The 23,791-nt window shown below is 48.8% G+C and overlaps 1 protein-coding gene across 1 annotated transcript; it reads left to right on the top strand.

Moving 5' to 3' along the window:
• The first annotated feature begins 16,269 nt into the window (after positions 1–16,269).
• On the top strand, positions 16,270–22,741 carry LOC120064764 (melanocyte protein PMEL-like). Its single transcript, XM_039015372.1, has 12 exons — positions 16,270–16,327; positions 18,729–18,824; positions 18,923–19,069; positions 19,211–19,357; positions 19,613–19,774; positions 19,933–20,238; positions 20,371–21,267; positions 21,371–21,550; positions 21,671–21,773; positions 21,900–22,105; positions 22,224–22,314; positions 22,588–22,741. Exons 1-12 carry the CDS (start codon positions 16,270–16,272, stop codon positions 22,739–22,741), a joined length of 2,547 nt encoding a protein of 848 aa, XP_038871300.1.
• The last annotated feature ends 1,050 nt before the right edge of the window (positions 22,742–23,791 follow it).

The following is a 23,791-nucleotide window of genomic DNA, read 5'->3' on the forward strand; positions in this document are numbered from 1 at the left end:
GTGTGTGTGTGTGTGTGTGTGTGTGTGTGTGCGTGCGTGCGTGCGTGCGTGCGTGCGTGCGTGCGTGCGTGCGTGCGTGCGTGCGTGCGTGCGTGCGTGCGTGCGTGCCGGATGTTCCGGTTTTCAGGGGAAATGGAAAGAGAGCCTGTGACGTGACTTTTGCTTTTGGAAATGAGAAAGGTGACACCACTCTTAGCTCCTCCATTTTTTTCCCCTCGTCAAGACCAGTATGTAGGGGGGGATCTAGTTTCAGGCATTTATTTTACTTCTGCTACGTTAGGTTAAGTCTTCAGTGATGTGGACGCAAGGAACTTGAAGCTCTCAACCCGCTCCACTACAGCCCCCTCGATGTGGATGGGGGTGTGCTCTCCCCCCTATTTCGTGTAGTCCACGATCAGCTCCTAAATCTGACTGACGTTGAGGGAGAGGCTGTTGACCTGGCACCACACTGCCAGGTCTCTGACCTCCTCCCAGTAGACCGTCTCATCACCATCGGTGATCAGGCCTACCACCATTGTGGTAGCAAACTCGATGATGGTGTCGGAGTCGTGCATGGCCATGTAGTTGTGGTTGAACAGGGAGTATAGGAGGGGACTAAGCACACACACCTGAGGGGCCCCCATGTTGAGGGTCAGCGTGGCGAAGGTGTTGTTGCTTACCCTCATCACCTGGGGCTGGCCCGTCAGGACATCCAGGATCCAGTTGCAGAGGGAGATGTTCAGTCCCAGTGTTCCGAGCTTGATGATGAGCTTGGAGGGGACTATGGTGTTGAACGCTGATCTGAAGTCTATGAACAGCATTCTCACATAGCTATTTATCCTCTTGTCCTGGTGGGCGAGAGCATTGGGAAGTGCAATTGAGATTGCTTCATTTGTGAATCTGTTGGGGCAGTATGCAAATTGGAGTGGGTCCAGGGTGTCTGGGATGATGGTGTTGATGTGTGTCATGACCAGCCTTTCAAAGCACTTCATAATTACAGCTGTGAGTGCTAAGGTACAATAGTCATTTACAGTTTTTTCCAACTGCTTTCACACAAAATCTTTTCATGTCACACGATTTTTGAAACCTCTCACTCAAAGTGCAAAACTACACACCAAATATCCAAAACCATAAGCTATTTCTCAGCCTTTGACTCAGTTGTCAATTGCATAAAACACTTTTTTCAAAACACTACACACAATTCTCTACCTAAAACACAAAAATCTAACAGGAAGTGACTTGCTTTCCTTTTCCAAACACAACCAATCAAAATGCTACACTTATTCACCAGGTCACACACACACTCCTCACATGTGCAAACACTAATAGCTTAACTTTTCACTAACTATCACTGCTTTACTGTAGTATAGGCCTATAAATAGGTCAAAGGTCAGATTACCTGTTTTGAACAATGGATGCCAACAATGGACAGAGAGCAAGAGGAGTAGGAGGGAGAGGAAGAGGAAGAAGAGGACAAGGGTAAAGAAGAGAAGGAAGGAGAGCCATCTCTGATGAGATTAGGGCAACACTTGTTGATCATGTGATCAACCACATTTTGACCATGAGAGAGGCTGGACTGAGAGTCCAGCCCAACTTGAGGCGATTTACAGCGTCCATAATTCGAACCTTCAGAAATGAGAACAGGTATGCAACTATCTAATGACTATTTTAGCATTACAGTAATGTACTGTAAAATACGTATGACTGCATAGTATTGCATAAACATTTGTAACTCTAAGCCATCAATTTATTGCACTGCATTGAATGAATGAGGTTGGTTATCATGCTGTACTACATTTTTTTGTACATTGTTTACAGTTCCTATGATGAACACATACTGTAATTGAATTCTGTACAGAGTGGAAAGGCAAAGACATCATGGAGGACGAGGATGTTTGTTTACTGATGTCCAAGAGACTGCAATTATAAATATGGTTTTGGCCAACAATCCAATTAGGATTCGAAAGATAAAAGAGCATATCTTGAATAATGACACCATATTTAACAACATCAATACTGTAAGCCTGTCGACCATACAATGCATCCTCCAACGGCACCGAGTGACGATGAAACAACTTTACAAGGTGCCATTTGAGAGAAACTCTGACAGAGTCAAGAATATGCGACATGACTTTGTAGAGGTATGTATTCAACACTACTTCCAGTACTTCAGACATACCATATTTACTCATCTGTATATCCTTTTGTCTGTTACAGAGAGTATTGGAGTTGGATGCCCATGTAATTCGCCATGAATTTATTTATGTGGATGAGGTTGGCTTCAACCTCCCCAAAACCAGGCACCGCGGAAGAAATGTAATAGGACAGCGTGCAATTACCAATGTTCCTGGACAGCGTGGGGGTAATATAACTATGTGTGCTGCCATCACTCAAAACGGGGTCCTCCATCACAATGCCACACTGGCCATATGCTCACTTTTCTGGATGCAATTTACACAATGCTTGTCCCTGATCCAGATCAGGAGCCTGCTATATTTGTGGTTTTATGGGACAATATTAGTTTTCTACCGGGCTGTTCTGGTCCAAAACTGGTTTGCCACCCATCCACAATTTGTAGTTTTGTACCTACCCCCATATTCACCTTTTCTAAATCCCATAGAGGAATTCTTCTCAGCCTGGCGCTGGAAAGTGTATGATCGCCAACCCTATGCCCGCATGCCGCTTCTCCAGGCAATGGAGGACGCATGTGGGGACATAGAGGTTGCCTCTGTCCAAGGTTGGATATACGCCATGCTAGGAGATACTTCCCTCGATGTTTGGCAAGAGAAAACGTATCTTGTGATGTGGACGAAGTATTGTGGCCAGACCCAGGCCGAAGAAGAGATGAAGCGTAGCTTAGCACTGGTGACTGCCCCCCCCCTACCAATTCCTGGACTGCCCCCCCGGGACCCCACACACACAATTGTGTTCTTTACCTTATTCTTGTAACGCTCTGGGTGTCGGGGGGGGGTGAAGTCAAGCGCAGGAACAACAGACAGTTCAATTATGGTGCTTTTAATGCACAACTGGCAAAAAACGTCCACACGAATAAACACTGGGTGCAACAAACAAATGTCCCCTACACGGAGGACAAAAACCCCAGTCCAAAATACAATTGATGAACGAAACCAACAAACGTTCATCTACTCCCGAATCCAACATACAGCTGAACAATCCCGCACAAAGAACCGTACGGGCTGGATGACTAATAAAGCCCACTAATTATAAATCACCTCAACACAGGTGTACCAAATAAACACATAAGGAGGGGGAGGAAAAAGAGTCAGTGGCAGCTAGTAGGTCGGTGACGACGACCGCCGAGCCCCGCCCGAACGGGAAGGGGAGTCACCCTCGGTCGGAGTCGTGACAGTACCCCCCCCTCTGACGCGCGGCTCCCGCAGCGCGCCGACACCGGCCTCGAGGTCGACCCGGAGGGCGAGGCGCAGGGCGATCCGGATGGAGGCGATGGAAATCCCTCAACATTGACGGATCCAAAATGTCCCCCACCGGTACTCAGCACCTCTCCTCCGGACCGTACCCCTCCCAGTCCACGAGGTACTGCAGGCCCCTCACCCGGCGTCTCGAGTCCAGAATGGCCCGTATCGTATACGCCGGGGACCCCTCGATGTCCAGAGGGGGAGGAGGGACCTCCGGCACCTCACCGTCCTGCAGGGGACCAGCTACCACCGGCCTGAGGAGAGACACATGAAACGAGGGGTTAATACGATAATAGGAAGGGAGTTGTAATCGATAACACACCTCGTTTATTCTCCTCAGGACTTTGAAGGGCCCCACACACTGCGGACCCAGCTTCCGGCAGGGCAAGCGGAGGGGCAGGTTTCGGGTCGAGAGCCAGACCCTGTCCCCCGGTACAAACACGGGGGCCTCACTGCGGTGGCGGTCAGCGCTCCTCTTCTGCCTTCTCCCAGCTTGTTGGAGGGACTCCTGGACGGCCCTCCAGGTCTCCTTAGAGCGCTGTACCCATTCCTCCACCGCAGGAGCCTCGGTCTGGCTCGAATGCCATGGTGAAAGGACCGGCTGGTACCCCAACACGCACTGAAATGGGGATACGTTAGTAGAGGAGTGGCGTAGTGAGTTCTGGGCCATCTCGGCCCAAGGAATGTATCTCGCCCACTCCCCTGGCCGGTCCTGGCAATACGACCGCAGAAACCTACCCACCTCCTGGTTCACTCTCTCCACCTGCCCATTACTCTCGGGGTGATACCCGGAAGTCAGGCTGACCGAGACCCCCAGACGCTCCATGAACGCCCTCCATACTCGGGACGTGAACTGGGGGCCCCGATCAGAAACGATGTCCTCCGGCACCCCCTAGTGCCGGAAGACGTGGGTGAATAAGGCCTCCGCAGTCTGTAGCGCTGTAAGGATACCGGGCAACGGGAGGAGACGGCAGGACTTAGAAAACCGATCCACAATCACCAGAACCGTAGTGTTTCCCTGAGACGGGGGAAGATCGGTCAGGAAATCTACGGACAGATGAGACCATGGCCGTTGTGGAACGGGGAGGGGTTGCAACTTCCCTCTAGGAAGGTGCCTAGGAGCCTTACTCTGGGCGCATACCGAACAGGAGGAGACATAAACCCTAACGTCCCGAGCTAAGGTAGGCCACCAATACCTCCCCCGAAGGCTCCCCACTGTCCTCGCCACCCCAGGGTGTCCCGAGGAGGGTAGGACGTGAGCCCACCGAATCAGTTGGTCCCGAACACCAAGCGGCACGTACTTCCGCCCCGCCGGACACTGAGGAGGCGCGGGTTACGCCCATAGCGCCCGCTCGATGTCCGAGTCCACCTCCCATACCACTGGCTCGAGGCGGGAAGGATAGGAGTGGGTTCGGTGGACCTATCCTCCGTGTCGTAAAGGCGGGACAGTGCGTCAGCCTTTACGTTTTGGGAGCCTGGTCTATAGGATAAGGTAAACCGGAACCGGGTGAAGAACATGGCCCACCTTGCCTGACGTGGGTTCAGTCTCCTAGCTGCCCGAATATACTCCAGATTCTGGTGGTCGGTCCAGATGAGAAAGGGGTGCTTAGCCCCCTCAAGCCAGTGTCTCCACACCTTCAGAGCCCTGACCACCGCTAACAACTCCCGGTCCCCCACATCATAGTTACGCTCCGCTGGGCTGAGCTTCCTAGAGAAGAAAGCGCAGGGGCGGAGTTTTGGTGGCGTACCCGAGCGCTGTGATAGCACGGCACCCACCCCAGCCTCGGACGCGTCCACCTCCACTATGAATGCTAAAGAGGGGTCCGGATGCGCCAACACGGGCGCATCCGTGAACAGAACCTTCAACCTGTTGAAAGCTCCGTCCGCCGCTGCTGACCACCGCAACCGCACCGGGCCCCCCTTTAGCAGTGAGGTAATGGGAGCCGCTACCTGGCCAAAACCCCGGATAAATCTCCGGTAGTAGTTGGCAAAACCCAAAAACCGCTGCACCTCCTTTACCGTGGTCGGAGTCGGCCAATTACGCACGGCCTTAATGCGGTCACTCTCCACCACCACCCCCGAGGTGGAAATGCGATAACCCAGGAAGGAGACGGCTCGTTTGGAGAACACACACTTCTCAGCCTTGACGTATAGGTCATGCTCCAGCAGTCTGCCAAGCACCTTGCGTACCAGAGATACATGCGCGGCGTGAGTAGCTGAGTAGATCAGAATGTCATCGATATACACAACCACCCCCTGCACGTGCAGGTCCCTGAGAATCTCGTCTACAAAGGATTGAAAAACGGCTGGAGCATTCTTTAACCCATACAGCATGACGCAGTACTCATAGTGGCCCGATGTGGTACTAAATGCGGTTTTCCACTCGTCTCCTTTCCGAATACGAACCAGACTGTAAGCGCTCCTGAGGTCCAGTTTTGTAAAGAACTGCGCTCCGTGAAATGATTCCACCGCCGAAGCGATGAGAGGTAGTGGGTAACTAAACCCCACTGTGATGGCATTTAGACCTCTATAATCAATACACGGACGCAAACCTCCCCCCTTTTTCTTCACAAAAAAGAAACTCGAGGAGACGGGTGAGATGGAGGGCCGAATGTACCCCTGTCCCAGAGACTCCGTGACATATGTCTCCATAGCCAACGTCTCCTCTTGGGACAAGGGGTACACGTGACTCTTGGGAAGCGCAGCGTTTACCTGGAGATCTATCGCACAATCCCTTCCCGGTCGATGGGGTGGTAATTTCGTCGCTTTCTTTTTACAGAAAGCGATTGCCAAATCGGCATACTCGGGGGGAATGCACACCGGGGAAACCTGGTCTGGACTCTCCACCGACGTAGCACCGATGGAAACTCCCAGACACCTTCTAGAACACTCCTCTGACCACCCCTGGAGAACCCCCTGTCTCCACGAAATACTGGGATTGTGCCGGGCCAGCCAGGGAATTCCCAGCACCACTGGAAACGCAGGCGAATCAATAATATAGAGACTGATCCGTTCCCTATGATTCCCCTGCGTCACCATGTCCAGTGGAACTGTGGCCTCCCTGACCACCCCTGACCCTAATGGCCGGCTATCTAGGGAGTGCACGGGAAAGGGAGAATCTATCGGCACAAGCGGAATGCCCAACTTACGGGCGAGTCCGCGATCCATAAAGTTCCCAGCTGCACCTGAATCGACTAGTGCCCTATGCTGGGAAGAGGGAAAAAATTTAAGGAAAAAAATCAAGACAAACATGTGACCAACAGGGGGTTCTGGGTGAGTCTGGTGCTGACTCACCTGGGGTGATCGAGAAGTGTTCCGCCTGCCATCTCGACTCCCAGACGGGACCCCCCAGCACCGATCGGCCGTGTGTCCTCTCCGACCACAGCTGGTGCAGGGGGGGCCTCCTCCTCCGATACCCCTAGGCGCGGTCCCTCCCAACTCCATCGGGATGGGAGCCGGGGTGCTGGGTGGTGGAACGCACAGGACCCTCTCCGAACGCCCGCGGGTAGCCAGCAGATTGTCCAGTCGGATGGACATGTCAATTAGCTCATCAAGGGAAAGAGCGGTGTCCCGACACGCTAGCTCCCTGCGGACGTCCTCCCGGAGACTACACCGATAGTGGTCAATAAGGGCCCTGTCGTTCCACCCTGATCCCGCGGCCAAGGTCCGGAACTCCAGCGCGTAATCATGTGCGCTCCTCTTCTCCTGCCTGAGATGGAATAGTCTTTCACCCGCCGCTCGGCCCTCTGGGGGGTGGTCAAACACGGCACGAAAACGGCGGGTAAACTCTGGGTAGTGCTCCTTCGCTGAGTCTGGGCCATTCCAGACTGCGTTTGCCCACTCCAGAGCACGACCCGTTAGGCAGGAGACGAGGACACTCACCCTCTCCGCTCCCGAGGGAGTGGGGCTAACGGTGGCCAGGTATAGTTCCAGTTGGAGTAAGAACCCCTGACACCCCGCCGCCGCTCCATCATAATCCCTCGGGAGCGTAAGACGGAGCGCGCTGGAGCAGGGGGATGGAGAGTCCTGAGGAGGGGAAACCGAAGGTGGAGAGAGGAACCCACTCCTCTCCCATCGGTCCATTCTCTCCATCATTTGGTCCATGGCTGATCCGATCCGATGGAGGACGGTGGTGTGGTGGAGAACCCGTTCCTCCATCGAGGGGAGAGGGTTGGCTGCTGCTCCTGCTGACTCCATTTCTGAGGTGCGGGATTCTGTAACGCTCTGGGTGTCGGGGGGTGTGAAGTCAAGCGCAGGAACAACAGACAGTTCAATTATGGTGCTTTTAATGCACAACTGGCAAAAAACGTCCACACGAATAAACACTGGGTGCAACAAACAAATGTCCCCTACACGGAGGACAAAAACCCCAGTCCAAAATACAATTGATGAACGAAACCAACAAACGTTCATCTACTCCCGAATCCAACATACAGCTGAACAATCCCGCACAAAGAACCGTACGGGCTGGCTGACTAATAAAGCCCCACTAATTATAAATCACCTCAACACAGGTGTACCAAATAAACACATAAGGAGGGGGAGGAAAAAGAGTCAGTGGCAGCTAGTAGGCCGGTGACGACGACCGCCGAGCCCCGCCCGAACGGGAAGGGGAGTCACCCTCGGTCGGAGTCGTGACAATTCTAAAGAATATACTTTTTGTTTACATATGTATATGGTTTTGTTGTATGCTACTGTATACAACAGTAATGTTTGGCCTAATAAATATTTTCTGTTTCTACATTGCATTGGTGTTTACAGTGTACTTGTTAACCCTCTCAGCAGATTACTTTCACTGTAGAACAAAGAGCTTTAGATTTAGAACAACAGTGTTTACATGGTATATCCAAAAATGTACTATTATGAAAGCAGTGTTTGCCATTTGATGAAAATGCTTCATTCTGACATGTGTTTATGGCATTTTTGTCACGACTACTACCGAAGGTGGCTCCCCTTCCTGTTCGGGTGGCGCTCGGCGGTCGTCGTCACCGGCCTACTAGCTGCCACTGATCCCTTTTCCCCTTTTCTGTTTATTGGTTTCACCTGTGTTTGTTGTGCGGGATTGTTTGATGTACATGTGTACACGTCTGTGTGTCACGGTTTTCCCATGTGTTTGGGTTTTTTGCTGGACTGTTTTAGTCCCCCGTGTTTGGGGCATTTGTTTTGGTTGGCGTATGTTCACCGTTGTGGTGCATTAAAAGTTAGCACTACCCTGAACGCTCTGCTTCCTGCGCCTGACTTCTCACCCACTACATCCCGGGCGTTACTGAATCCCACACCTTCAATATGGAGTCAGGAGGAGCAGCTGCCAACCCCCTCCCATCGATGGAGGAACGTGTCCTCCATCATACCACCGTCCTGCATCGGATAGGATCGGCGATGGACCAGATGATGGAGAGAATGGACCGATGGGAGAGGAGTGGTCTCCTCTCTGCACCTTCGGTTCCTCCATCGCTAGATCCACCTTCTCCTCCCTCCCCCTCCGGCTCCGGCGCTCCCGTCTTGCGCTCCCGAGGGATTATGATGGAGCGGCGGCTGGGTGTCAGGGATTCTTGCTCCAACTTGAACTGTACCTGGCGACCGTGAGGCCCACTCCCTCGGGAGCGGAGAGGGTGAGTGTCCTCGTCTCCTGCCTGACGGGTCGTGCTCTGGAGTGGGCAAACGAGGTCTGGAATGGCCCAGACTCGGCGAAGGAGCACTACCCAGATTTCACCCGCCGCTTTCGTGCCGTGTTTGATCACCCTCCAGAGGGCCGAGCGGCGGGTGAGCGACTGTTCCACCTTAGGCAGGAGAAGAGGAGCGCACAGGATTACGCGTTGGAGTTCCGGACCTTGGCCGCTGGGGCTGGGTGGAACGACAGGGCTTTGATAGACCACTACCGGTGTAGCCTCCGGGAGGACGTCCGCAGGGAGCTAGCGTGTCGGGACACCGCTCTCTCCCTTGATGAACTCATAGACATGTCTATCCGGCTGGACAATCTGCTGGCTGCCCGCGGACGTTCGGAAAGGGTCCTGTTCGTTCCACCACCTAGCACTCCCGCTCCCATTCCTATGGAGTTAGGGGGGGCCGTGCCGAGGGGTACCGGAGGAGGAGGCTCCCCCTGCACCAGCTGTGGTCGGAGAGGACACACGGCCGATTAGTGCTGGGGGGGCCCGTCTGGGAGTCGAGAGGGCAGGCGGAACACTTCTCGGTCACCCCAGGTGAGTCAGCACCAAACTCAACCAGAACCCCCTGTTGGTCACATGTTTGTCTTGATTTTGTTTCTTGATTTTTTTCCCTCTTCCCAGCATAAGGCGCTAGTCGATTCAGGCGCAGCTGGGAACTTTATGGATCGCGGACTCGCCATCAAACTGGGTGTTCCGCTAGTGCCAATAGATTCTCCCATCCCCGTGCACTCCCTAGATAGCCGGCCATTAGGGTCAGGGTTGGTCAGGGAGGCCACGGTTCCACTGGACATGGTGACGCAGGGGAATCATAAGGAGCGGATTAGTCTCTTCATTATCGATTCGCCTGCGTTTCCAGTGGTGCTGGGGATTCCCTGGCTGGCTAGTCACAATCCTAAGATTTTGTGGAGACAGGGGGTTCTCCAGTGGTGGTCAGAGGAGTGTTCAGGAAGGTGTATGGGAGTTTCCATCAGTACCACATCAGGCCACTATGAGTACCTCGTCATGCCGTATGGGTTAAAGAATGCTCCAACCGTCTTTCAATCCTTTGTAGACGAAATTCTCAGGGACCTGCACGGGCAGGGCGTGGTTGTCTATATCGATGATATTCTGATCTATTCCGCCACCCGCGCCGCGCATGTGTCTCTGGTGCGCAAGGTGCTTGGTAGACTGCTGGAGCATGACGTATACGTCAAGGCTGAGAAGTTTTGTTCTCCAAACGAGCCGTCTCCTTCCTGGGTTATCGCATTTCCACCTCGGGGATGGTGATGGAGTGTGACCGCATTAAGGCCGTGCGTAATTGGCCGACTCCTACCACGGTGAAGGAGGTGCAGCGGTTCTTGGGGTTTGCCAATTACTACCGAAACCTCCGGGGTTTTGGTCAGGTAGCGGCCCCCATTACCTCACTGCTGAAGGGGGGGCCGGTGCGTTTGCGGTGGTCGGCAGAGGCGGACAGAGCCTTCAATAGGTTGAAGGCGCTGTTCACGGATGCACCCGTGTTGGCGCATCCAGACCCCTCTCTAGCATTCATAGTGGAGGTGGACGCGTCCGAGGCTGGGGTGGGTGCCGTGCTATCACAGCGCTCGGGTACGCCACCAAAACTCCGCCCCAGCGCTTTCTTTTCGAGGAAGCTCAGTCCGGCGGAGCGTAACTATGATGTGGGGGACCTGGAGTTGTTAGCGGTGGTAAAAGCCCTGAGGGTGTGGAGACACTGGCTTGAGGGGGCTAAGCACCCTTTTCTCATCTGGACCGACCACCAGAATCTGGAGTATATCCGGGAAGCTAGGAGACTGAATCCGCGTCAGGCAAGGTGGGCCATGTTCTTCACCCGATTCAGGTTCACTCTGTCTTATAGACCATGCTCCCTGAACACAAAGGCCGACGCGCTGTCCCGTCTCTATGACACGGAGGATCGGTCCACCGAGCCTACTCCCATCCTTCCAGCCTCGAGGCTGGTGGCACCAGTGGTATGGGAGGTGGACTCGGACATCGAGCGGGCGTTACGGGCGGAACCTGCGCCTCCTCAGTGTCCGGCTGGGCGTAATTACCTGCCGCTTGGTGTTCGGGACCAACTGATTCGGTGGGCTCACACCCTACCCTCCTCAGGTCATCCTGGGGTGGCGAGGACAGTGCGAGGCCTCCGGGGGAAGTATTGGTGGCCCACCTTGGCTAGGGACGTTAGGTTTTATGTCTCTTCCTGTTCGGTGTGCGCCCAGAGTAAGGCTCCTAGGCACCTTCCTAGAGGGAAGTTACAACCCCTCCCCGTTCCACAACGGCCATGGTCTCACTTATCAGTGGATTTCCTGACCGATCTTCCCCCGTCTCAGGGGAACACTACGGTCTTGGTGGTTGTGGATCGGTTTTCTAAGTCCTGCCGTCTCCTCCCGTTGCCCGGTCTCCCTACAGCCCTGCAGACTGCGGAGGCGCTATTTACCCACGTCTACCGGCACTACGGGGTGCCGGAGGACATCGTCTCTGATTGGGGTCCCCAGTTCACGTCCCGGGTATGGAGGGCGTTCATGTAGCGTCTGGGGGTCTCGGTCAGCCTGACCTTCGGTTATCACCCTGAGAGTAATGGGCAGGTGGAGAGAGTGAACCAGGAGGTGGGTAGGTTTCTGCGGTCGTATTGCCAGGACCTGCCAAGGGAGTGGTCTAGGTACGTCCCATAGGCGGAGTTGGCCCAGAACTCACTCCGTCACTCCTCGACGAACCTATCACCGTTTCAGTGTGTGTTGGGCTACCAGCCGGTCCTGGCACCTTGGCATCCGAGTCAGACCGAGGCTCCTGCGGTGGAGGAGTGGGTGCAGCGCTCCAAGGAAACCTGGAGGGCCGTCCAGGAATCCCTCAAACAAGCCAGTGGACGGCAGAAGAGGAGTGCTGACCGCTACCGCAGTGAGGCCCCCGTGTTTGTACCGGGGGACAGGGTCTGGCTCTCGACCCGAAACCTACCCCTCCGCTTGCCCTGCCGGAAGCTGGGGCCGCAGTGTGTGGGGCCCTTCAAAGTCCTGAGGAGGATAAACGTGGTGTGTTATAGGTTACAACTCCCTTCCTATTATCACATTAACCCCTCGTTTCATGTGTCTCTCCTCAGGCCAGTGGTAGCTGGTCCCCTGCAGGACGGTGAGGTTCCAGAGGTCCCTCCGCCCCCTCTGGACATTGAGGGCTCCCCGGCGTACACGATACGGGCCATTCTGGACTCGAGACGCCGGGTGAGGGGCCTGCAGTACCTCGTGGACTGGGAGGGGTACGGTCCGGAGGAGAGGTGCTGGGTACCGGTGGGGGACATCTTGGACCCGTCACTGTTGAGGGATTTCCATCGCCTCCATCTGGATCGCCCTGCGCCTCGCCCTCCGGGTCGCCCTCGAGGCCGGTGTCGGCGCGCTGCGGGAGCCGCATGTCAGGGGGGGGGGGGGTACTGTCACGACTCCTACCGAAGGTGGCTCCCCTTCCTGTTCGGGTGGCGCTCGGCGGTCGTCGTCACCGGCCTACTAGCTGCCACTGATCCCTTTTCCCCTTTTCTGTTTATTGGTTTCACCTGTGTTTGTTGTGCGGGATTGTTCGGTGTACATGTGTACACGTCTGTGTGTCATGGTTTTCCCATGTGTTTTTTTTTTGTTGCTGGACTGTTTTAGTCCCCCGTGTTTGGGGTAGTTGTTTTGGTTGGCGTATGTTCACCGTTGTGGTGCATTAAAAGTTAGCATTACCCTGAACGCTCTGCTTCCTGCACCTGACTTCTCAACCACTACACCCCGGGCGTTACAATTTTGAATGCAGTATTACATTTTGAAGGAGATGTGAGGCATTTTGCATTTTGTGTGTGCAGTTTTGGGAATTGTGTGTAGAGTTTTGAAAAAAGGAGACAGTTTTGAAAACGTGTGTAAGCAGTTGGAAAAAACTATAAGCAGGTTACTTTGGCGTTCTTGGGAACAGGGACAATGGTGGTCAGCTTGAAACATGTTGGGATTACAGACTGGGACGTGCTTTGAACTTGTTGTGAAACGCAGATTGGCTAATGGCAAACAAGCTGCGTCAACCATGAACTAAAACTACAGCTTTCATGCTTGTAAACACATTATAGTGTTAAAAAACCATATTAATAGATTTATCTTTGTATAGATAATGCTGTGTTACATTTATCTGCCGGAAATTCTGTTATCGAGGTAATTTCCTTAGTAGTTGACGTCAGAGTTAAGCATGTGGGAGAAGAAAGAGCTCAGGGATGATAGACGTTAGAAATTATAAATTGGAGGGACGTTCAACTGGATTTTTCACAGTCATAAGTGGTAAATACCACCTTCCCACTTGGTTATGAATGCAGCATTAGGCTCTTGAAACGCTTCTTTACAGTCTGTCAGTCTGGCATTTCTGTGAAAAGTAAACATTTAAGGCGCCTATAATCACCTCCAGTTGAGATTCATATGTTGATTTTCCCTCAAGACATTTGTAAGTTATTGCTTTCAAGGAAGTAGCTAATTCTATTTACTCTTCTGTGAACCTGTCCCCTCTGCCTGTCCTACATCTGGCTGCTGCTTATGTCATCATTCCATTGGAAACTGGTAAATAATGATTGAATTGCCCTCCTCTTGCTCTCACAGGTTACATTGTGACAATTGTCTGCACTCTGAGACATGTTGACTCATTATACCTCTAGACTTTCACGCGCAACATTATTCCAATGATCAAACAAGATTTCACGCTTTTTCCTGTTGATTTGAACCTATTTATGTTCAAATTCCTGACATGCCTCAGGTGTTTGCTCATTAACTTTTTGTCCCAAGTGTGTGTGTGTGTGTGTGTGTGTGAGAGAGAGCGAGAGATAGTTGACAGTTACGGCCAGCAATGTGTGACCTGCATACAAAATTCTGGCCTCCATCTCGTGCTGAATTTCATGTGCTGAAAATGAACCATTGTAGCCTTCATTTGTGTGTAAATGGTAATACTGTAACTGTACAAAGCCAGGTTAGAGACAGTTTAATGCCTCTTCAGTTGAATGTGTCTTCAGAAACATTATTTTACTAAATTTGTGAAAAATATTTTTCTCTCATCATAAATGCACAGCTAGTTTCATTCTGGTTTGTGTGGGCTTTGTATAAGCCAGTGTTCTATGGTGGCATCTTTGCTGTGGTGTGCTGTGCAGTGTGGTTGGTCAGGTGCTCTGTGGGAAGAATTTAGTGAGCCATTAGCAATGTTGTTAGCACATGAGGGGTCACATGTAGTGCAGTTGAACAATCTCACCACCAACGTAAGGCAACTCAAATGGTAAGATCTGTCAGATCTGTCAGCTACATACATATATCCCATTGAATGCACCTTGTGTAAAAAAGAACATGTGGCTTCTATTTTAATAACCCCTTTTCTCTGTAAAATGAGAACTTCCAAGTATCAAGGATTTAAGGATGCAGAGGCCTACTCATACCACTACCTGTGTCCATACATAACTGAAGAATTTGTTGATTTGTTTTTTAACCTTATTTGAGTATTTAGTGAGTTGCATGCATGTTATTTTGTTTTATGGTGTTTTAGTACATTCTGTATTTTGCTTTATTGTATTGGAAGAATTGTACTCACTCAACCTTTAAACCTTTGAGCATACTGTAACAAAACAAGGGAGTAGCACGAGGTTCCAAGAAGGATTTGATCCCAGTACCCTAGGGTCCAGAGCCAGACACGTTACCACTGCTCCTAGAAAGCTAGCTCCCTTAGGATAATCGTGCTTATCAATCCCAGGGTCATTACAATACTATGTTTCCCCACACAAACCAAGGTTATGGTATTTTCATTGTGACCGGTGTTCTCATCCATTGAGACCTTTGTATTTCTACCCCATTAGCTCAATAATGTCTCAGGCTTGTTTGACTGAAACGCTCTGGAATGCAGAAGAAGGACAATGAGCTTCCACAGTAATATAGAGCAAGCACGAGTGTTTCCCAGCGTGTGTGGACTGCTACGAGCGTAGATACTTTGACTTGGTATGAGGCTTAGGGCACTGAAAGGAGGATATGGGGAAAGAGAGGAGTAAAAGGATGCTATTGATTTGCCATCCCCACACACTCATCTTGTGACCCCCATGCACACACAGCTGTAAGGTCGGACGTCAGGGCAGGCATGCATGACTACAGCTGAGAGAATTCTTCCAGGCCTTCACATAAGGAACAGACATTACATACAGTACAGTAAATTACATTTGTTTAAAGTCTCTGTCAGAATATGATGGATGGTGGTCATATTTAAAACGCGATATTGATGAGAAAAGTTATTAACTGAAGTGAAGTTAGATTAAGTGACATTAAAGCATATGGTATAATGCTGGAGTCATGGAATCTGGCGGAGATTATTGGGACACACCCATTGATTCAATTTCCTAAAGAGAGACCTTTGACCTTTGCAAACTCCATATGCTAGGACAACATCAGCAAAAAAACAGCCAGCCTGCTCAGTGCTCACAGGCTGTAGCAAAAAGCATGCTCCAGCACTCAGGTAACGTGTGCAATAGGCCCCTCAGTTGCTGTGTATCCTCAGACAACACTCCAACACACTCATCATCCTTACTTTGTGAGGCTATTGCTTTTTTTCACACCACAACCACTAGGCCACTAATTCCAGAAGGTTCCCACTCTCTGATGAAAATGGGAAACCTAACGTTCTGTACTTGTTAGAGAAAATAATATTACATTTACATTTTAGTCATTTAGCAGACGCTCTTATCCAGAGCGACTTACAGTAGAGTGCATACATTGTCCAAAATCTGATAATTTCTTCAGTTCTTCAAAATAAATGTAAGTGTTTTATGCGTCGTCTTTATCCAGTGGGAAGATGGCATTACTGATGATTTTTTTAAATGCATTCTGGCATGTGGAAATATGTTTTCTGGGTGGATGGTATCACTAAATTAAGGTTAATCCCTTTAGCTACTGTAATTATCCAATTAAACATGTGAAAACATAATAGCATTGCTAACAAAGTGTGTGTCTGTCTATTCACACAGTTGATTAGAGTGGGAGGGGCTGGTTTGTAGACTTCCTATGATGTCAGAGGTGAGAGGCAAGTTTATGGTAATTTATGGTCCAAGACTCTTTTATAGGGAATCGGACATCCTACCACAAATCTCTCCGGGTGGTGTGTTGTTGGGTTTTAAAGACTAGGACGAGGGTTAGGAACTGGGCAAAGAAGGACACACACAACCACGCACAATGAAGACTGTACTGATAGTACTAGTGTTGGCTCTCTTGTCAGCAGCTTTAGAAGCAAGTGAGTATATGGATTATTTTCTGCATGAAAATATCTACTTGATAAAACACAGGTTTCTCCATCCCATCTTTCTTGAATTATGTGCAGTGTTGGAGGAGAGATGGGGCTGAGGTTGGACGGATTGAAATAATGGAAGAGATTATCACTGAGCCTTGCTAAGTACTCACCGAGTAATTAGAAATAATGTATAATGTTCACAGCTTTCCAGCTGCGTGTGAAAGGACATTTGTGCTAACAATCGCCTTTAGTAGTGAAATGTTTGTGTTGTTCTATATTTCCCCAAATATCATCTAATTGCATTTTTTGTATTCCATAAACTCGTACATTTGACTAATCAATACGTACAATATAACTTGTCTGATGATCCGTCAATCATCATGTTATTAATAAGAAACAATAATTAATTGTATAGTTGTTTACACACTAATGGAACTTGGACAAGCTCAACTAACGTAATTATTCAGTAATAGTGAATAACAGTGGTCTCTCTCATATCATTCAGTTCTGTAATATTTTCAACTTAGTTTGAATGGTTTCTTTTATTCTCAGGATCTGTGTAGAAACCTGAGCTCTAAAGCCGGAATTTTGGAACACTGTAGGATTAATAATAATCTATGCATTACTCCTCTATACACTGCATATATACTCTACATATATCTGCATATAGTAAAGCGTTTCAATACCTGGTGAATTTACAGAACTACCAGTGTCTGAAATGACAACATTTTCAAAGAGTATACAAGTACAATCTTCTAAGTAACAACATAATTTGTGCAAATCAGTTCAAATTTAAAGTGTGAAGAATTTCATAATGAAGATCCTGAGTAAACACACACTAAGTTTTGACATGAGCTCATCATACAGTTCATTTTGGTATCACATATTACCAAACAATTTGGTAAAACATTATCTGCACTCCAAGCCCTAAAACTCGAATGTGTATCCTGGAGTTTCAATAGTAAGGTGAACACTTTATCTCAGCTATCAACAATAAAATAGATTAACAAAAATTTTCCAAGAGGGAACATCAGTACTAATGTTGGAATTTCACTGTCAATCATGCAGTTCAAAGTGTATTATTTTTATCTAAGTTTATCTAGCAATCTAGCAATGTGTTGCATCTGATGGATATCAAACCAAATCACAAACTGTAATTAACTTGGTAACTTGGTAGGAGATACTGGTGTTTTCATCAGAAATCAGTTTGAAGTGTGACGATCTGATTAATGACTGCACACGATAATGATATTATGGCTTGTCATTATGAATTAGATCTTTTGGAATTTGCATTCCTGAGGTTGTTGAAGCTGAGTGTGACTGTACAGTATCATATGGGGAATACAAGGGGCTCACAATAACGGAAGATAATGTAGGTGTTGAGGTTTCCTAAATCCTTAACAAACTCGTGCACACACACACACGCACGCACACACACACACACACACATACACACACACAGGAACAACAGTAGGAGAATAAGGCCGCCCTGATGTCTGAGCACCACAGAGGCTCCCCTCATTCCAGCAGTTGGGATTACAGCTGCCTGCGCTCAGCTGACAGTCACATGAAAGGGATTGAGGGGGATTGCAGGGGCCGTGTGACTCACACCACCTGGAACCCCCACCTCGCTCCCTCCTCCCCCTTCCACAACCATCAAAGAAATACCTGAACTACTCACCACCGCTATCTACATGTCAAACAATTATTTTTGTCCTTCTTTCAGTAAAATGTTGGTAAATGTCTTTGTCCACACCCCATCATACGCCCATATCCCAAACTGTAGTGTTATGATAATAACTTTTCCTCTACCCAGGGTAGGCAACAGGGCAGAGAACACTTCCCCGTATAATCATGTGGTCATAAAATAGAATAGCCACGGCTGTATTTCAGTAAGGAAGGGTCAGATACTGTAGATTTGGAGATAAATAGATTTTAGAACAGTAGAAATTGTCAACATTTTCAATAAGCATTTGAGTCGGTCTGAGTAGTAGATCTTCGCATGACATTCACAAAAGACATTATAAAAGTAAATGCTATTTAATTAGCCTGGTAGGTAATGAGTTCTGGGTGCCAGGATCCTGATCCTGACCAATGTCTAGACAAAGTCCTAATAAAAGAGCATATTCAACCTCAGATTTACGTTTAGATTTAGTAGTGCAGTGATCAACTGGTCTTACAAACAGATTTTCCGGTAGCGTTTTTGCTGATACCTAATGGCAATACCTCACCATACCTACTGGAGATGCTAAATAACTGATAAAATCTCAATAATATGATTCATATGAATGGATAACATGTCATGTAGTAGTAGAAGTTCACTATGTCAAAGTGTGATCAACAAAAACAATTAGGAGAACGAGAGGAAAATTACCCTAAAACTTAAACACTTTTCTTTTTACAGAGCCTAAAACCCGTTTTACACGCTACCGCTCATGGAACTCAGGGATATATCCAGTGTGGAAGGATGGGGACTCCCGATACAGAGACTGTTGGACTGGTGGGTTCTCACTTTATTGCACTTTTTTATAGATCAATCACTTAATATAGAAACATTAACTACTTTCTATTGATGTATTTATCACTTTCTGTCATCAGGTGGAGAAGTTACATTCGATGTGAAAAATGATGCACCCACCCTGACTGGCGCAAAGGCAACCTTTAACATCGACCTTCGCTTCCCATCAAACCAGACAGTGCTTCCTGATGGACAGGTGGTGTGGGCGCGTAACTGCACTGTCAATGGTGAGCTCTTCTTCCAAATTCAACCACTATACCATACCCCACTGATCCCACAGTTTTTTTGTTGGTCCTATAGGCATACAGTCTTTTTCTAGTGTCCCTAACCTTTTATGTTGAACTGGGTGTCGTGTTCCTCTGCTACAGGAACACAGTACCGTCAAGGCCAGGCTGTGTATCCCGACCAGGTCTCTGGTCCTTCAGGAGAGTACAGCGGAGTCTTCCCTGATGGCACCCCCTTCAATGGGACAGCAGACAGGAAACCACACTACGTGTTTGTGTGGAAGACATGGGGTAAGGACAGCTCTTTCATTTACAGACATTCATGTGAGAAAATGCTAATACAATAACACAATGATTTCTGGTATTTACAAAGCTGTGCACAGTGTGCACTGTGAAATCATTCCTTTCATAAGAGGGTTGAAAGGACTAATGAAGCAGCTAATGTTCTTGGGAGTTTTGTCAACACAAGATTTGATCATCAGGCTGTTAATTTTTATAAGTGCTGCTGGTTTTTCTAACTACTAACACCACTGCTTTGTATCCCAGGACGTTACTGGCAGGTGGCGGATGGGACCTCCTCCTCTCTCACCATCGGCACGGACAATGTGCCCCTGGGCTCTTACAACATGGAGGTAGTCATCTACCACTACCGTGGCAAGGACAAGTTCATCCCTCTGGGCTATGCCTCCACAACCTTCTCCATCACAGGTGGGTAGCTGGAACCAGGGTTTAAGTGCACAAAATCTTATTTAAACCAATATTCAATCAACCCTAATTTGACTTCAATTGATAATTTGAAATAATTTGAATTCACAGCATTGATGTCACGATGTGACATATTTTGCCTTTGCTTTGTGCCTCCCCAGACCAGATCCCCTTCACAGTGTCGCTGACTCAAATTAACGATGTGAACGAGGCTGACCAGAGCTTCATCCAGAATCGGGCCATTGCCTTTAGCATCAGCCTCCACGACCCCAGCCAGTACCTCAGCGCCTCAGACGTCACCTTTAACTGGGACTTTGGTGACAACAGTGGCACCCTCATCTCCAGGGAGCACCAGGTCACACATACATACCTCAACACCGGCACATACAGGCCTCAGGTGGTCCTGATGGCAAGCATCCCCAATGGCTGTGACACACCTGCAGACCCCACCGCTGCCAGCCCCACTGGTGAGAGACATCGATTTTCTATTTTACAGCGAATCCATTTATTGGGTCCAATCTTCCCTTTACAAAAGTCAATGCATATTCAGTGTATATAACAGTCATAACTGATGCCTTTCTTCTTGTGTTTTCAACCAGTGATGCCTATGGATCCCTCCGGTGCTCCTGCCGTTGTTGTGGTGGTCTCTACCCCAAGGGCAGCTCCAGCTGACATCGCCCTGGATGTGCCTGCCTCTGACGTTACCCCTGCTGAGGCTGCAGACACAGCTGCAGCTGACGCCGATGCCGCAGACACAGATACAGCTGCAGCCGAAAACCCAGCCATAGCTGAAAGCACAGACACAGCCGCAGCCGAAACTGCAGTCGAAGCCGGTGCCACAGCTGAAGCAGAACCCACAGCTGACGACGCAGCCGCAGCCGCAGAGGGAGTCGAGGTGGTTGCCTCAGTAGCAGATGATCCAGCCGTCATCCCAGCAACAGAGGACCCTGCCTCTGTCCCTGCAGTAGAAGCCGATGCCACAGCAGAAGACACGGCTGCTGCAGCCATTGAGGTCCCTGCCCCTGTGCCAGCTGTGGAGGGAGCCACAGCTGCCTCCGTCACCCCAGCAACTGAAGAGGCAACTGTTGATGCTGATGCAGTTGCAGCTGCCGAAACAGCAGTGGTAGAGGCGACGGCTGCAGATGTGCCCGCCATCAACGCTGCTGCTTCAGTTGCTCCAGTTGCAGAGGGAGAAGAGTCCACAGTGGACCTGCCGGCCACAGTCCTCCCAGAGGTCCCAGCTGTAGCCACCGTTACACCCGTGGAGGAGGCAACCGTAGCTGCCGATGCTGAGGTGGTGGCTGAGGTTGCGGCTGCAACAGAGGTGGCCCAGGTCGAGACGGTGGCCCCTACTGCTAACGTCATTGTTCTTGCCGCCACGGAGGCTGCAGCTGTGGTGGAGGTGGTGCCAGCTGAACTTGCTCTTGAGGCCGAGGCAGAGCTAGAAGCAGAGGTCGTAGAGACAGTGAATGAGGTTGCAGCTGATGCCTCTGCAGGTAATCAGTTACTTAGTTACTTAGTCATTCTGTATACAATCAAAAACATGATTTGAGCCATTTCATAATATTATTAACTTACTGTATTTTTGTTCCTCTTCAGCACCAGCAGCAGTGACTGCTCCAGTGGAGAGTGAGGTAGCAGCAGAGGCTGAGATAGAGGCAGACACAGAGACACAGGTGGCTCTTGTTGTGGCTAAAAGACAGGCTCCTGAACTTACAGCGGCTGACAACTGTATGATATACCGCTACGGCTCCTTCTCGACCGCCGTGGACGTTGTCCGTAAGTCCACATATGTCCAGATACTGTAAATGTACAGTATTTTCAATACAGTCACAGTTGAGATGTAAAATGCAGGTGATGGTTGCTGATAATGATCTCTCAACCGATCTCATTTCTCAGAGGGTATTGAGAGTGTGGAGATCACCCAGGTGGCCAACGTGGTGTCTCTGGCCACTGAGGTTGTGCAGAATGCTGTGGACCTGACCATCACCTGCCAGGGGAGGTGAATAGCCAACTAGCAGTGGAAACAGGACCCAAGGGACCGTGCACATTCCTATTGAAATTAGTATTTTGAACATTGCCATCACCTGCACTTTATATTTCCACCTTTTCTTTACATATTACATAGCCTGCCCAATGAAGTGTGCACCATCATCTCGGACGCAGACTGCATCACGCCTGTTGAGACCATCTGTAACAACGTGACACCCTCCCCAGATTGTCAGATGATCATTCGCCAGTTCTTCAACGACTCTGGAGTGTTCTGCATCAACGTGTCCCTGACCAATGATGTTAGTCTGGCTGTGGCCAGTGCTAAAGTTAGTGTGACTGTGGGTGAGTGAAATTAACAAACCTGTACATATAACTTTATGAACTGTAAAATCCTTTTCATTTGACATTTCACTGATCGTGGAGTGTACCATACCTTCCTCGAAATGTGTTGTGGTTGCAGGCTCCAACTCCTCCCCAACAGGCACTGTGGCCGCGGTTCTGGGTGTCATGGTCCTTGTCTCTGTTGCTGGTGCCATTGCTTTGACCTACAAGTGAGTGAAAGACAGTTCTAACCACCGTACAAGTCAACAAAGTCACACACTTCCTGGTTTCTCCAAATTGATAATTGATTTATGATCCACAAAAACGATTTGACACATAGTGGTCCACTGAAGATAATTCCACATTATATCCCATGCCATTTCTATCTAAATAAATTATTCATTTTGAAATATTATGTGCGGTTTTATACAATATAATGCACATCTTATTTTTTATTTTTTAACTGTAGCATGAATGGCAGCTAACTTGTGTTTTTCAACCAGGCGGTTTAACCAATACCGTCCACTGAGGGAGGACTCAACTGGCGGCAGCATGGGAAGCTCTGGAAACACGTCTGTGCCGATGCTGCTGTGGAACCTTCTGAGCCGACAGTCACCAGGAGAAAGAAGCCCACTGCTTCAGGGAAGGGTGGTGTGAAAACTCATAACCATCTGCACTGATAAAGCACACACTCATGCATGCATGTTAACACTTAAATATCACTCAGACACACACAGCCACCCTAATGCAGAGACAAAATGCAACAAGAACAAGCAGTTGTATTCTGTATCGTTACACTGAAAGTAACTTTAATAAAAAGTATAATGTTTTAGAAATGTATACATTTTCAACACAGAACAAAAAAGAAACCCCAAAAGCCTAAATAAATGTGTTTGTTTCTCCCGTTGCATCACTTGTGACAAAATATTATATTTATTTTGACCCACATACTTTTTTATTTAAGAAAAGAAAAACTGATGAACGTTTACAAAAATGTAGCAATTTATGCTGTGCTTTTTCTGTTATTACTCACTCTTCCTTAGAATGTAATCATAACAATGAATGACTGCCTCTTGTAACCTTCCAACACATACATTTTCTTTGTTAACTGGTCTAATTTGAATTGCCCAAAAAATCACAGCACTGTGATATAACATATATAATGTCACCCCAAAAATAAGCATTAAAATGTAAATTATGTAAGAATCTTCAACTACCGGTATACCTTCACATTTTCCTAGTCCTATCTAAGCTTGCATTCTTGCTTTTGTCCTCCATGCCCTTACTAAACTAGTACTGATTTCCCTGTCCATAGATCAAGAAATGTAAGCGCGTTGAGTGGTTTATTATTGATGTGAGTCTTGAAGTCTATTCAGAATTGAACTGTTTTGGGTGTTATCGTTACATTGCCACGAATAAAGAGGAGGAACCCATTCCTGAAGCAGAACAGAGGTTTGGCCACAGGGTGGCATGGTAAAAGTACTGTAGCATTGAAAGGAATTGAGTGAAGTCTAAGGAAAATAGAGGTATTGAAGGAAAGTCCATGCAAATTATAGGGCTCTAATTGTCACCACAATCAATACTCAATACTAAAGCTGTCTCTTCTTATTATAAACCAGTTGATGTCAGAAGTAAGATATGATTTACATGATTAAATATAAAGAACAAGCTATTGCTTTTACGTTATGTATTTCAGATAAAAATGTA

This window comes from Salvelinus namaycush, chromosome 20 (assembly GCF_016432855.1).
Source record: "Salvelinus namaycush isolate Seneca chromosome 20, SaNama_1.0, whole genome shotgun sequence".
Taxonomy (NCBI): Eukaryota; Metazoa; Chordata; class Actinopteri; order Salmoniformes; family Salmonidae; genus Salvelinus; species Salvelinus namaycush.